This window comes from Siphateles boraxobius, unplaced genomic scaffold (genome assembly GCF_051911475.1).
Source record: "Siphateles boraxobius isolate OS27281-9 unplaced genomic scaffold, OSU_SipBor_1 69, whole genome shotgun sequence".
NCBI classification, from domain to species: Eukaryota; Metazoa; Chordata; class Actinopteri; order Cypriniformes; family Leuciscidae; genus Siphateles; species Siphateles boraxobius.
The window spans coordinates 1,141-17,500 of record NW_027509196.1 but is presented as its reverse complement, the minus strand read 5'-3'; the positions used below and the strand labels follow the sequence as shown (position 1 = coordinate 17,500).

The window sequence follows — 16,360 nt, the reverse complement described above, 5'->3', positions numbered from 1 at the left end:
TCATGCCTGAGTTAGTGTAATAAAGAGAATACAGATTTTCACACAGATTTTCTGATTTATTCATACGAACCTTGCCACGTGCCATGAGCTTGAGTGTGTGTGTGTGTGTGTGTGTGTGTGTGCAGCCGCTGACGGGGCTCCAGGCGAACGGCCCCGGGCTGCAGTATACGGTGCGGTGGCGTCAGCAGGGCGTGGAGAAGGACTGGACCTCCGTCAGCGTCGCCAACGTCTCCAAGTTCGTGGTGTCGGGGACGCCCACGTTTGTGCCATATGAGGTGATGGTGCGGGCGCAGAACGCCTACGGGCCCGGCCCCGAACCCGCCGCTGTGATCGGGCACTCCGGAGAGGACTGTGAGTCTCACGCCTTTAGCATTAGCGCTCGACTAGCGTAGCGCTGCTAACTCCCAGAATGCTGTGTGCAGTTCCCTCGGCGGCCCCGGGTCCGGTGCAGGTGGTGGTGTTGAACAGCACGCTGGCGGAGGTGCACTGGGAACACGTTCCCCAGCGATCCGTGCGCGGGCGACTGCAGGGCTATAAGGTACGCGCTCAGAGTCATGTGAAAATTAAGCATTGCTTGCTAACTGGTTTAGCTAAACTGGTATCATCTAATTGTGTAGTTAAATTTAACAGCTGACAGATATTCAACATAATTCATGTGTGAGAGTCTAACAGAAGGATGGACAAATCCAGTGAAATAACAACTGATTTAATAACTCTTGAGTTCTGGTCATATTTTATTACCGTTTCTAAACTATAGCGAATAAACTGTGTTAATGTGAGAAATGTTGAAGGAGTCTGAATAAATTTCCCTGTTTTCTAGGGGTGTAACGATTCCCTCATGTCACGATTCGATACATTTCAAGATACTGAACTCACGATACGATATTATTGCGATACTCCCAGACATATGATAAAAGCTTAACAAAAAAGGCACTGTTGATTAAAATGCTGAATTGTGTAAATGAACAGGATTGGACTTGGTGCTGGAAACCCAAAGCACAGGACAATAGAGACACCAGAATAAAAATATTCATGATTCTGAAGCTGAAAATACAGAATTAGTTTAGATGAATATGCTTTCACTGTCACTGACTAGATATATTGAAAATAATGTATGGCCACTTTTAAAGACATTTGGCATTTTCAGGACACAAATATTCCCCCATTGCATTATTATACATTATATTCAACATTATATATAGCAGTTTAATGTTGTACTGACACTAAAACAGTGAAAATTAGAATTTTTTCTCACACAGTAATTTTTATTTTGGGTGAACTACACAATACATATTGTCACTATCCACGATACATATCGATGAATTTTTGTATTGCGATATATTGTGACACGATATATTGTTACACCCCTTCTGTTTTCAAATAAATTAGGCTTATGAAAACAAGATGACTTTTGCTCCTGGGAAATGTTTAGCGTTTTAGAGGGTGTGATCTTAGACTAGTGCATGCTGGGATATGAGCGTGTGGAAACTGTTGTCGGTGTGCAGGTTCATTACCGGCGCGAGCGCAGTTTACACCGCCACAACTCTCACCACGGCGAGCAGAGGAGCGAGAGCTTCGGGCCCAACAGAACCCGCGGGAAGCTCCCGGACCTGCACCCGTTCAGCGCCTACAGTCTGCATGTGACGGCGTTCAACAGCCGCGGGGAAGGACCCGCTAGCGCCACGCAACGCTTCGAGACGCCGGAGGGCGGTGAGAGCTTCTGAACACTTGCTCAAACCGCTTTATTCACTCATACATTTAGCTGCACTGACACCATCAGATGACAACAATAAGGAATCTTGTTTCCCACATGGAATAAAAGATAAAAAAGGTCCATGTGACTTTTTTCTTGTAATTGCAACTTTTTATCTAGCTATTCTGACATTTTTCACAATCATGACTTTATTTCTCATAATTCAGACTTTTTTCACAATTGCGACTTTTTATCTCTCAGTTTTGACTTTTTCTTGCAACTGTAAGTTTATTGCAATCATGACTTTATTTCTCATAATACTGTTTTTTCATAGCAAATCCGACTTTCTTCTCACAATTCGAACTTTTTCCACAATTACGACTTTTCTTGTAATTATAAGTTTTTATCTCGCAGTTTTGACTTTTTCTTGCAACTAAGTTTTTCTCGCTATTGCAATTTTTATCTGGCAATTCTGACTTTTTTCCTGCAGAGCTGCTTTACAGCTGAAATTAAACTTGTTTCATTAATGATGAACTTTATACAGTTAGTGATCTGAACTGAATCAACACTGAACTGATCTGAATAATGACTCTCTGATCTTCTATAGAGCTGCTTCACTCCTGAATCTAAATGTGTCTCATATTTGATGAAGTTTGCATCATTGATTCTGTTATTTTCCTGTTTATCACTGTGATACTGCTCTGTACTGTATAAAGCGCTGTAGAAATAAAGCTGACTTGACTTGAAGGCACAGATTTTGTGGTCTGTATGGTTCCAGTTCCCGGCGTGCCGTCGTTCTTCCGTGTGTCGGCTTCGGATCTGGACTCTCTGACGCTGGAGTGGGCTCCGCCTCACGAAAGAAACGGCCGTCTGACCGGATACACCCTCAGATATCAGACGGGTGAGAGAATCTCTCCTCACCTAAGATCTAAATCTACAGCTGCTTATGATTGGCTGAAATAACGTGACCCCGCCCCTTTCCGCTCTCGCTCCGCCTCCAGTCAACAGCAGTCATGACTTGGGTCTGCTGGATGAGATGGATCTGCCGTCCAATCAAAGCAGTGTAACGCTGCACAACCTCCATCACAGCACGCGCTACAAGTTCTATTTCAGTGCCAAAACGCAGCAGGGATCCGGTCCTGCGCTCACCGAGGAGGCCGTCACCATCCTCCACAGAGGTACGTCCACTAGACAGGGCGCAGTAGTGTCTCACCATCCTCCACAGAGGTACGTCCACTAGACAGGTCGCACTAGCGTCTCACCATCCTCCACAGAGGTACGTCCACTAGACAGGCCGCACTAGTATACCACCATCCTCCACAGAGGTACGTCCACTAGACAGGGCGCACTAGTGTCTCACCATCCTCCACAGAGGTACGTCCACTAGACAGGGCGCACTAGTGTCTCACCATCCTCCACAGAGGTACGTCCACTAGACAGGGCGCACTAGTGTCTCACAATCCTCCACAGAGGTACGTCCACTAGACAGGGCGCACTAGTATCCCACCATCCTCCACAGAGGTACGTCCACTAGACAGGGCGCACTAGTGTCTCACCATCCTCCACAGAGGTACGTCCACTAGACAGGGCGCACTAGTGTCTCACCATCCTCCACAGAGGTACGTCCACTAGACAGGGCGCACTTCCTAAAGTGGACTGAGACTGTATCACAACTGAAAGAGGTTTGAGTCCATTTTAAAGTCCAGGTTCAAGTCAATAAAATACATTTTGTTCTAATCAGTTTCATCACTGAAAATGGGTTTAAACTCTTTATTTGCCCTCAAAGATTGATGCATTTAACCTTTATATGTACAAACTTACGGGGAGGAATGTCACAGAATCCTGTGTGTGTTTTCCTTCTGATCTTTTAATCTTTCCTTTTTATAAATGTCCTCCTTCTCTTTCCTCCTGACACTCGCTGCTGTGACCTTTGACCTGCTGGAGTCACGTGATGCTGTGTGAGTGTGTGTGAGTATGTGTGTGTGTGTGTGTGTGTGTGAGTGTGAGTGTGAGTGTGTGTGTTTTCCAGGATCTCAGGCACCCCCCCCCCCCCAGCACACGGGTACAGTCGCTGTAGTGACATCATCAGTAGCCCCGTCCCTAACACGCTAATGTCATTTCCTGCCCTCACTCACTCAGTAACAGCGACTCCCTCGCGAGAGGTCGTTCAGGTTCAGCTTCTCCACACGGATCTGCCGCCGGAGCTGATGCTTGTATCTCTCTCTCTCAGCGCCGGCCATCGCTCCTGCGTTCCGGAACGTCAACTCGTCCGTGAGCGAGGACGGAGCGCTGATCAGTTGGGAATACTGGGGTCCCGAGAAACACCTTTATGTTGAATATATTATAGACAACAGTAAGACTCCTGCATGCGTGTGTCGTGCTTTATGATGATCAAACACATGAACATATAGAGTAGAGCTCATGTAGTCACTAACAGAGCTGACCGACCGGGATACACTGCAAAACATGATCCTGCTCCTAAACATTCCTAAACCAGGAGACATCCACTGGAGAAGCTCAAGGACTGAACATATCAAGTCTTGTTTAATCTTCAGTCGTTCTTCTCTAGTAAATGTTTCTTGATGCAGGAATGTTTAGATGTTCGTGCTGGGAAACGAGACAGAAACGCTGAGGAAGAGCATCATGTTTTGCAGTGAGGGCTCATAACGGTTGAGTTGTTTAGTAGATTAACAGTATGAGGTCAGAGGGTGTGGAGATCTGAACGGAGTGTGTGAAACCCTCAGGTGATGAAGATTGGCTCTCAGAGAAGGTCAACGGCTCTCAGTTCCACGTGCTTAAGGGTTTGAAGGAGGGTTTGTCCTACAAGGTGCGCGTGGTGGCCGGAGGTCGGGAGGACGAGCGCTCGCTCCGGCGCTCGGAGGAGCTGTTGGTCACGCTCCCAGGTGAGGCTTCCTCTCAGCCTCAAGGCCTTGTGGGATACGTGCCCGCTGTGATGCATGCTGGGAGATGTGTTGATGAGCTTCTGCATGAGTCCGTCTGCGCTTATGGGTCTTTATCCACGTATCAGCATGACTGTATCCCGCACAAAAAGAGGCTCTGCCTCAGTGTCTCTGTCTTGTTTTTCAGTACAAATATTCTTAAAGGGGACATATCATGAAAATATGAGTTAGTCAGTGTGTAAGTGCTATAATCGAGAGTTTCTACCAACCCAGAAAACGTGAAAAGTGAAACCCAGTAACTCTGTTCTGGTGAGCCTTTCTCTGCAAGCATGACAAAAAATAAGCAGATCAGATTTCTCTCCTTCTGACGTATGAAGAGGATCTTATTATAATATTACCGGCCCTTAATCTGTACGTTTATAATATTGCCGGCTCTTAATCTGCACATTTATAATATTACCAGCCCTTAATCTGTACGTTTATAATATTACCGCCCTTAATCTGTACGTTTATAATATTGCCGGCCCTTAATCTGCACATTTATAATATTACCGGCCCTTAATCTGCACATTTATAATATTACCGGCCCTTAATCTGCACATTTATAATATTACCGGCCCTTAATCTGCACATTTATAATATTACCGGCCCTTAATCTGTACGTTTATAATATTGCCGGCTCTTAATCTGCACATTTATAATATTACCGGCCCTTAATCTGCACGCTTATAATATTACCGGCCCTTAATCTGTACGTTTATAATATTGCCGGCTCTTAATCTGCACATTTATAATATTACCGGCCCTTAATCTGCACGTTTGTAATATTACCGGCCCTTAATCTGCACGTTTATAATATTACCGGCTCTTAATCTGCACGTTTATAATATTACCGGCCCTTAATCTGCACGTTTATAATATTACCGGCCCTTAATCTGCACATTTATAATATTACCGGCCCTTAATCTGTACGTTTATAATATTACCGGCTCTTAATCTGTACGTTTATAATATTACCGGCTCTTAATCTGCACGTTTATAATATTACCGGCTCTTAATCTGCACGTTTATAATATTACCGGCTCTTAATCTGCACGTTTATAATATTACCGGCCCTTAATCTGCACGCTTATAATATTACCGGCCCTTAATCTGTACGTTTATAATATTACCGGCTCTTAATCTGTACGTTTATAATATTACCGGCTCTTAATCTGTACGTTTATAATATTACCGGCCCTTAATCTGTACGTTTATAATATTACCGGCCCTTATTCTGCACGCTTATAATATTACCGGCCCTTAATCTGTACGTTTATAATATTACCGGCTCTTAATCTGCACGTTTATAATATTACCGGCTCTTAATCTGCACGTTTATAATATTACCGGCTCTTAATCTGTACGTTTATAATATTACCGGCCCTTAATCTGTACGTTTATAATATTACCGGCCCTTATTCTGCACGGTTATAATATTACCGGCTCTTAATCTGCACGTTTATAATATTACCGGCCCTTAATCTGCACGTTTATAATATTACCGGCTCTTAATCTGCACGTTTATAATATAACCGGCCCTTAATCTGCACGTTTATAATATTACCGGCTCTTAATCTGTACGTTTATAATATTACCGGCCCTTAATCTGCACGTTTATAATATTACCGGCCCTTAATCTGTACGTTTATAATATTACCGGCCCTTAATCTGTACGTTTATAATATTACCGGCCCTTAATCTGCACGTTTATAATATTACCGGCCCTTAATCTGTACGTTTATAATATTACCGGCCCTTAATCTGTACGTTTATAATATTACCGGCTCTTAATCTGCACGTTTATAATATTACCGGCCCTTAATCTGCACGTTTATAATATTACCGGCTCTTAATCTGCACGTTTATAATATAACCGGCCCTTAATCTGCACGTTTATAATATTACCGGCTCTTAATCTGTACGTTTATAATATTACCGGCCCTTAATCTGCACGTTTATAATATTACCGGCCCTTAATCTGTACGTTTATAATATTACCGGCCCTTATTCTGCACGGTTATAATATTACTGGCCCTTAATCTGTACGTTTATAATATTACCGGCCCTTATTCTGCACGGTTATAATATTACCGGCTCTTAATCTGCACGTTTATAATATTACCGGCCCTTAATCTGCACGTTTATAATATTACCGGCTCTTAATCTGCACGTTTATAATATAACCGGCCCTTAATCTGCACGTTTATAATATTACCGGCTCTTAATCTGTACGTTTATAATATTACCGGCCCTTAATCTGCACGTTTATAATATTACCGGCCCTTAATCTGTACGTTTATAATATTACCGGCCCTTATTCTGCACGGTTATAATATTACCGGCTCTTAATCTACACGTTTATAATATTACCGGCTCTTAATCTGCACGTTTATAATATTACCGGCTCTTAATCTACACGTTTATAATATTACCGGCTCTTAATCTACACGTTTATAATATTACCGGCCCTTAATCTGCACGTTTACACACACCAGCCGACATTCGGTTTCTCGAGCGCCAACAGTGAGCAGTTCTAACGCAACGGCAGAAGATCCAGCAAAGCCTGAAACTGTTCTGTCGTTGAGCACAGACGAGCACTGAACACTATTGACCAGAACACGTCACCGCTGTCTTATAAACACCTCAGGAACTGTGGACACTTGTGTAGAAGTTCAACACGATGATGAGATGATCAGTGTAACTCCACAACAACTACATAAATGTCTCCACTAACATTCAGAAACTCTTCCTGAGTCTCTCCGTAAGGCTGCACTCGCTACTGGTTATTCTGGGATTCTGGATGAGTGAGATTGGCCTGTTTTGTTATTGCTGGAGTTTCTGAAGCTCGTTTAAAGACTCCGCCCTCTTCTGAACGGAGGCGGAGCTGCAGCTCATTTGCATTTAAAGGGACACACACAAAAACTGCACGTTTTTGCTTACACCCAAAAAGGGACAAATTTGACAAGCTATAATAAATGATCTGTTATTTTGAGCTGAAAATTCACACAGGGGCATAATGTGTCACCTTTAAATCAAGATACATATACTGGAGAAACAGACTGAAGATATTGTGTGCTTTATGTCGTTGATGTATGTACTGGAAGATGAGAGGAACACTGAGTGTGTGTTTGAGTGTCCGTCCCTCGCGTGTTTGTGATCCATCGTGACTCGCTGCCGAACGGATCTGCCGTGTCTCATCCTCCTCTCCCCCTCTTCCTCTCCTCCTCTTCCTCAGCGATGGTGAGTCCGCAGGTGGACATCGCCACGCAGGGCTGGTTCATCGGGCTGATGTCGGCCATCGCTCTGCTCATCCTCATCCTGCTCATCGTCTGCTTCATCAAGAGGAACAAGGGCGGGAAATATCCAGGTGAGACTCGTGTTGACATTTACATTTAATCCTTTAGCAGACATTTATGTTACATAACGCCAATTAACGTTTAATTTGGCTCAAGTAGCAAAAGTGTTTTTTTATGGTCTTAGTATTAAAGGATTCTGATAATTTACTCTCACGTCATCCAAGATGTTCATGTCTTTCTTTCTTCAGTGAAAAAGAAATTAAGGTTTTTGAGGAAAACATTTCAGGATTTTCTCCACATAGTGACTTCAATGAAGTCCAAAAGCTTCAAAGTCTCGAACCGATCCGGCCGAGGAATAAGAGTCTGATCTAGACAAACGCACATTTAAAACTAAATAAACATTTATATAGTTTTTTAACGACAAACGCTCTTCTTCCACTAGCTGTGATGCACCACACATTACGTAATCACAAGAAGGTGTTTTCTGCATTCAGTGTGTGTGTGTGTGTGTGTGTGCGTGTGTGTGTGTGCTTGTGTGTGTGTGTGTGTGAGTGTGTTGGCGTGTGTGTGTGTGTGTGTGTGTGAGTGTGTTGGCGTGTGTGTGTGTGTGTGTGTGTGTGTGTGTGTGTGTGCGTGTGTGTGTGTGTGCGTGTGTGTGTGTTTCAGTGTGTGTGAGTGTGTTTGCGTGTGTGTGTGTTTCAGTGTGTGTGTGTGTGTGTGTGTGTGTGTGCGTGTGTGTGTGTGTGCTTGTGTGTGTGTGTTTCAGTGTGTGTGAGTGTGTTTGCGTGTGTGTGTGTGTGTTTCAGTGTGTGTGTGTGTGTGTGTGTGTGTGTGTGTGTGTGTGTGTGTGCGTGTGTGTGTGTGCTTGTGTGTGTGTGTTTCAGTGTGTGTGAGTGTGTTTGCGTGTGTGTGTGTTTCAGTGTGTGTGTTTGTGTGTGTGTGTGTGCGTGTGTGTGTGTGTGTTTCAGTGTGTGTGAGTGTGTTTGCGTGTGTGTGTGTGTGTTTCAGTGTGTGTGTGTGTTTCAGTGTGTGTGTGTGCGTGTGTGTGTGTGCTTGTGTGTGTGTGTTTCAGTGTGTGTGAGTGTGTTTGCGTGTGTGTGTGTTTCAGTGTGTGTGTGTGTGTGTGTGTGTGTGTGTGCGTGTGTGCTTGTGTGTGTTTCAGTGTGTGTGAGTGTGTTTGCGTGTGTGTGTGTGTTTCAGTGTGTGTGTGTGTGTGTGTGTGTGTGTGTGCGTGTGTGTGTGTGTGTGTTTCAGTGTGTGTGAGTGTGTTTTCGTGTGTGTGTGTTTCAGTGTGTGTGTGTGTGTGTGTGTGTGTGTGTGCGTGTGTGTGTGTGCTTGTGTGTGTGTGTTTCAGTGTGTGTGAGTGTGTGTTTCAGTGTGTGTGTGTGTGTGTGTGTGTGTGTGTGTGTGTGTGTGTGTGTGTGTGTGTGTGCTTGTGTGTGAGTGTGTGTGTGTGTGTGTGTGTGTGTGTGTGTGTTTCAGTGTGTGTGTGTGTGTGTGTATGTGTTTCAGTGTGTGTGTGTGTGTGTGTGTGTGTGTGTGTGTGTGTGTGTGTGTGTGCTTGTGTGTGTGTGTGTGTGTGTGTGTTTCAGTGTGTGTGTGTGTGTGTGTGTGTGTGTGTGTGTGTGTGTGTGTGTGTGTTTCAGTGTGTGTGAGTGTGTTTGCGTGTGTGTGTGTTTCAGTGTGTGTGTGTGTGTGTGCTTGTGTGTGTGTGTGTGTGTGTGTGTGTGTGTGTGTGTGCGTGTGTGTGTGTGTGTTTCAGTGTGTGTGAGTGTGTTTTCGTGTGTGTGTGTTTCAGTGTGTGTGTGTGTGTGTGTGTGTGTGTGTGTGTGTGTGTGTGTGTGCGTGTGTGTGTGTGCTTGTGTGTGTGTGTTTCAGTGTGTGTGAGTGTGTTTGCGTGTGTGTGTGTGTTTCAGTGTGTGTGTGTGTGTGTGTGCTTGTGTGTGTGTGTGTGTGTGTGTGTGTGTGTGTGTGTGTGTGTGTGTGTGTGTGTGTGTGTGTGTGTGTGCTTGTGTGTGTGTGTTTCAGTGTGTGTGAGTTTGTTTGCGTGTGTGTGTGTTTCAGTGTGTGTGTGTGTGTGTGTGTGTGTTTCAGTGTGTGTGTGTGTGTGTGTGTGTGTGTGTGCTTGTGTGTGAGTGTGTGTGTGTGTGTGTGTGTTTCAGTGTGTGTGTGTGTGTGTGTGTGTGTGTGTGACTCTGATCTCTGATCTCTGATGTTTGTCTCAGTTAAAGAGAAGGAAGACGCTCACGGAGACCCGGAGGTCCAGCCCATGAAGGAGGACGATGTAACGTTTGGAGAGTACAGGTGAGAGAGCGCTGACCTGCCCCTGACCCCTGACCTCTGACCCCTCAGGAGACCACATCTGCGCAGTCAGCACTTCTCCACGACTCTGGGATTCTTCATCTTCACCTGATCCGGATTCTGAGGGACTTGATCAGGTCTGCAGTTTTACAGGATGATCAGCGTTGATGAACTTGATCAGCACATGTTTCCTGCATCAGATTATATTCCTGTCCCGAGATGATCTTAGTTTAGTTTACAGATCTGACTGAACATTTACAGTCTCTTCCTGCTTTATTCTGCACGCGAGACGAGCCACGCACTTTACTCCTGTACAGCAATATTCTTTTGTATCATTAAACGATTTCCTTGATTTTTGAGATGATTGCAGTAGATGTTCATCTTTCCTCATCCCGTCACATGATGTGAATATGACTGACATGCCAGCTTTTATTCCAGCGCACGATCCCCGATCTATATCGTCACGTGTTGAAGCAGAATATGAGTGTGTAGTAGACGATCATTCAGACTTTACTGTGTGTGTCGAGCTCCAGTCCTGTAGTGTGCGCTAGATGCACACACACTCCTCACTGATCTCAGTGTGTGATGTTGACGCCACACACACTGAATCCAGGCGGAAGGTAAGCGGGAATCTGCATGCGGATCCACTGGGAAACAGTCATTCCAGGATCACACTTCTCTTGAAGCGCACTAACAGACTGAATCAGCAGAGCCCAGAGTAACTGATCACATCTGGATTACCTGCACATTACACACATCAAGTGCTTGTAATTCGAGCACAGTTTCACAGTTTCGAATCCTTATGATCAGATTACTGTTCCTTTTTATTGATTACATATTATTCACACAGTAGATTATTCCCTGGATCTTGTTTGTTTTCTTTTACTGTGCATTTTTGCTTTTTTACTGTGCATAAATCATTAAATTGACAAAAAGGTATTTTTAGTAAGTGCTTTTTTTGTTTTTAAATTTTTTTTTAAATAAAAACAATAAACACATTTTACAATTAAAACACTTAATAAAAATATTAAACAAAAAAACATAAAATAATTTGGGTTTTAAATTTTTGTTTTAAATTTTAAAACAAAAATTATTTTTTGGGTAAGCAAAAAATTGGTATTTTTAGTACATGTTTTTATTGTTTTTAAATAAAATTAAAATATATTTTAAATTTAAAAACACTTACTAAGATATTTATAATTTTTGTTTATCTGCAAAATATCTTTTTAGTAGGTGTTTTTATTGTTCATATTTTAAAATGTATCTTTTTTATTTAAAAACGTACTAAAAAGATATTTTGCAGGTAAACAAAAATATATTTTAGAAACATAAAAAATGAAAAAAATATGAAAAAAAACACTTACTAAAATATATATATGTATATGTTTTATTTAATTTTTTTACCTGCAAAATATATTTTTACGGAAGCTTGTTTCCGCCACAGAATAAAACATTTTAAAAGATGATTGCAACTTTTTCTCTCACAAATGCGAGTTCTCGCAATTCTGACTTTACTTCTCGCAGTACTTCTCTTTAATTTAGAGAAATAAAGTCAGAATTGCGAGATATAAAGTCGCAATGACCTTTTTTATTTTTCATTCTTTGGCGGAAACAAGCTTCCATATTGTTTAGTTTCCGGGGGTTTTTTAATCAAATATATATATTTTAAAATATAAACACTTACTAAAAAGATATTTTGCAGGTAAACAAAAAAAATATATTTTTTACTAAATGTTTTTTTATATATATATATATTTTTTTTTTTTTTTTTTTTTTTAAATATATATATTTTTTCATTTTTATTTTATGATTATGATTTGTATCATTTTTATGATTTAATTAAGTATAAGCTTTTCATGAACTCTGATGTATTGTGATGTTTAATGCACTTAAAGTTCATGGTAAAGAATGGAATGTAATTTCTGTTTTGTTTGTGGTTTTATATCGGTGTGGTGCAGAATAATCTGTGATAGACGAGTAATCCAAAAGTAGTCGGATTACTTTACCTGAAATATGTAATCTAGTAGATTACATTAGTAATGGTCATCAGTAACTGACTGCAGTCTACAAGTAATCCACCAGTGTATTATACACAGTAGATTCAGGGGAAGTGTGTCCACATGTCCATCAGTCGTCGTGTGTGTGTGTGTGTGTGTGTGTGTGTGTGTGTGTGTGTGTGTGTGTGTGTGTGTGTGTGTGTGTGTGTGTGTGTGTGTGTGTGTAATGAAGCGCCAGCAGAACGAGATTCTGCTGCTGCTTCTGAGATCAATCTGCTCTTCATCTTCACGCTTGGATGCTTCATCCGTCTGATGGTTGATCTTGAATGAGATGATTTAATGCTTTAACACTTGCTTTGAGATTCACATCACATGTATTTGATTTTAAACGTGCATGTGTGTTTCATGAAATCATGATGCTCATCCTCCGTGTTTCTGTCTCGTTTTCCAGCACAAACATCTAAACATCCTCAGCCTTCATCTTTCCCTCGCGTGTCACTATGACCGAAGCCCTAAAATTATACTTGAAATTTTCTTTTTGTCCAGAAAGTTTATTTTATTTTATTTTGATTTTATTTTTTATGCACAATTTTAAATTACTAGATTTGATCAATAAATAAAAAGTAATTTAAGCACATTCCACGCATTCTTTTAACTTAAATTCAAAATAACTCACAATTTCATGCATAACCCTTTTAATCCAGCTCAAAATATCTTACATTGGGAGTCTTAGCCGACCTCTTGTGGAAGAATAATAATATCAGATGATATTTCATGACTCTAGCCACTAGATGGCCTTATATCTCTATATGGAGTAAATGAGCTGTTCCGCTGGGTCCTAAAGTCAGTTTCTCTTCAGTGTGCATTCAGATACACATGTGGACATTATAAAATAATTTTTGGGTAAAGTTTCAGCATTTTTAGGTTTTTCTATGTGTACTGAGGCATTCCTCACATTCTATTCATTCCTAAGGGGGTCAAATTGACCTGCGAATGAAACGATTTGTTACTTTTTTAAATTTCAACCTCAAAACAATTCAATTTCCTCCATTCAATTTAAAAAAAAAGTTTGTATTTGTGGTTCAAGTGCGACAAAAGTCTTGGACCCTCTGATGAACACTCATGAGTTCCGGGTCAGAATGGCCGAGGGAGGATGAGGGCTAAACCAGGACACATTCACTGGAGAAGCAGCACAACGACTGAAGCTTGTCTTCGTGTCAGTGAGTGTGTCCTGATGCAGGAGTGTGGAGGTGTTTGCAGCGCGTGATGTTTGCAGCGTTTGCCTCATGCTTCACCTGTGGTTTCTCTCGCAGTGAGGAGGACCGTAAGCCGCTCAGAGCTAGCCGGACGCCCTCCAGCGGGACGGTCCCGCGCGACGGCAGCGAGGACAGTTTAGTGGAGTACGCCGACTCCGGGGACACGCAGTTCAACGAGGACGGCTCCTTCATCGGCCAGTACAGCGGCAGGTCGGGGCCCCCGTCTCCGGCCATCAACTCGCTGGTGTAGCACTGACCCCAGACCAGCTGGCGGCTCACAATAACACACTCACTGCAACACACTACTGGACAGCTCAAGACAAAGGGGGAGCTTTCTCACTCCGTTAGCAGAGATTGGTTTGTTATGTGCAAACGTGCTGAAATCCTATTTAAGCTGCTGCTTCTTCTGAGACTAAATTTAAACCGTAAACAGACGATCAAACCGCAAAAAATCCCATAGACTTACGCTGAGGGGCTCAAAACGTTTACATAATAACTCTAACAGCGAGTATCTATCATTAGCAAAGCCTGGTAGCTAGCTTAAGAAATGCTAGCATGCTAAATCATGTTAGCAACACATTAATCATGTTAACAAGCATACGCATTCCTAATACCAACGTGCAAAATCATGTTAGCCGCATGCGCAATCATGTTCAAACATGCTAGTAACCTGTTAAATCATACTCGCAAAGTGTTAATTTATGTAATCAATGTGTCAAAACATGTTGGCAAACATGCTAATTCATGCTAGCAATGTGCTAATTAATGCTAGCAGCATGCTGGTAACATGTTAAATCATGCTAGCAATGTGCTAATATATGTTAGCAATGTGTCAAAATATGTTAGCAACATACTTATTCATGCAAACATGCTAGCAATATGTTAATAATTGGTAAGACATGCTAGTAATGTGTTAATTCATGCTAGCAATGTAATAAAACATGATAGCAAAATGTAAAATAACGTTCAACACATGCTAAGACATGATAGAACATGCTAAGAAGCTTATAAAACCTTCAGGGTTTCAGACAAGGCTTTGTCAAGCCAACATAAAACTTTGTCCTGAAGACTTTTACTTTATACTTTTAAGCACAAACTCTCTTCGTTTTGATGATTTTTCAGGAAGCAAGTCGTAATATCTTCAGTGTTTGTTCTTCTCCAGTAAATGTATCTTGATTTAAGATTGTTTAGATATTTGTGCTGGAAAACAAGACAGAAACACTGAGGACGATCTTTGCACGTAATTCTGTACAGTTAAATCAATGATGAAAATGTAAAGTCTGTCAGAACTCATAACATTTTTACACAAGATTGAGTTAAACGCTGAGTAACCTCACGGATGAGGTCATGTGACGATGCAGTATTGTGAACACAGATGCTTGATGACAATATTCTGATATTACACTAGAGTGACACGCTCCTCACTGCTCCGCATCATCATGTCACATGACCCGCATCCTGACCTGCATGTGAACCTGTGCTGTTCCCATAGCAACCCTGTGAGGATGAGGATGATGACGATTCTACCTGAATGCATTCACACGTCAGATGTGAGTTCATGTGCTAGTCACCTTCATTTATATAGCGCTTTTAACAATATAGATTGTTTCAAAACAGCTTTTTGCTAATGGAGGATCCCAGAGCTCTTTAATATTAACATGTGCAACTACAATTCATCTCTATAGGGTGAAATTCATAACAGAATATCGGACTAATATTTCATCCCACAATCAAGAGAATAAAAATTTAAATGCTATTTTAGATCGAGAAAAAAAGGCCTTTTTTTCTTTGCATTGCATTCCATTGCATGCAAGGTTATTTTATGACGATTAAATACCCAAATTCTCATTCATAGAATTAGAAGAGATTTCATACTCATTACTGCGATGGACAAAATATACTTCATTTTCTTGATGCATAAAATATTCTTTACAATTAAAAAAATAATTCTTCATGTAATTCACCCTATTTCTATTTTGCCTTGTTCAGTTTTTGTAGGTCAGCTCATCGAAATGAACTGTGTGTATGAAAGATGTTTTTATGCTTTTTTCATAACTTGCATCAAGTTTGAATTTGAAATGTTAAATGTTGTTTTGTAAAGATATTTTGTTACTGTAAATATAGCGAGAGTTTGTTTGGCTTGAGGACTGAAGTGTGTTTGTGTGTGTGTGTGTGTGTGTGTGTGTGTGTGTGTGTGTGTGTGTGTGTGTGTGTGTGTGTCTGTGCGTGCGTGCGTGTGTGTGTGTGCGTGTGTGTCTGCTGTGGTTTAGTTTCTTCAGTGTTTTATTCAGTATTTATCTCATGTTTTATAATGTACCGCAGCTCTTGGTTTGTAAAGGGATTTTGTACTATAATGATTAATCTCAGAACTGTCAGAGATCTACTAACCCCACGTCTCATTTTACTGAAGTTCCAGTGGATGATATTTCAGCCTCTATAAGTATAATATGCAGAATAATATGGAATGAATAAATGTATTGCAATATACATCTCTTCTGTTTGAGTCATTTCTTGTTTCCTACACCATCTGAGTGAGTAAGTGTGTGTGTGTGTGTGTGTGTGTGTGTGTGTGTGTGTGTGTGTGTGTGTGTGTGTGTGTGTGTGTGTGTGTGTGTGTGTGTGTGTGTGTAATGGAGTTCAGTATAAATGAAGAGATGTCTTATTGGTCAAAAGTTCAGTATGGTGTACTACAAGGCTCAGTACTAGGACCGCTGCGGTTCACTCTACATGCTACACACACACACACACACACTCTCTCTGTACATGCTACCCTTAGGAGATATCATTAGGAAGCATGGCATTAGTTTTCACTGTTATGCTGATGATTCTCAGCTCTATATTTCTTCACACCGCATGACATCAAGGCTAGATTATT

General features: G+C 41.5%; 1 protein-coding gene across 11 annotated transcripts in view; it reads left to right on the top strand.

Moving 5' to 3' along the window:
- The window catches only part of nrcamb (neuronal cell adhesion molecule b), an 84,394-nt gene extending 68,422 nt beyond the window's left edge, over nt 1–15,972 (top strand). For 7 of the 11 annotated variants that reach the window (XM_077215061.1, XM_077215058.1, XM_077215057.1 and 4 more), the window contains 10 exons: nt 126–351; nt 423–538; nt 1,506–1,710; nt 2,472–2,594; nt 2,695–2,871; nt 3,924–4,046; nt 4,438–4,596; nt 7,871–8,002; nt 10,157–10,235; nt 13,543–15,972. In XM_077215061.1, the coding sequence (XP_077071176.1) occupies nt 126–351; nt 423–538; nt 1,506–1,710; nt 2,472–2,594; nt 2,695–2,871; nt 3,924–4,046; nt 4,438–4,596; nt 7,871–8,002; nt 10,157–10,235; nt 13,543–13,735 (1,533 nt within the window). In that variant the 3' untranslated portion in view covers nt 13,736–15,972. Of the gene's footprint in view, nt 1–125; nt 352–422; nt 539–1,505; nt 1,711–2,471; nt 2,595–2,694; nt 2,872–3,923; nt 4,047–4,437; nt 4,597–7,870; nt 8,003–10,156; nt 10,592–13,542 lie in introns of those variants that run through there. The other 4 variants (XM_077215067.1, XM_077215066.1, XM_077215065.1 and 1 more) reach the window with 3 other exon arrangements.
- The last annotated feature ends 388 nt before the right edge of the window (nt 15,973–16,360 follow it).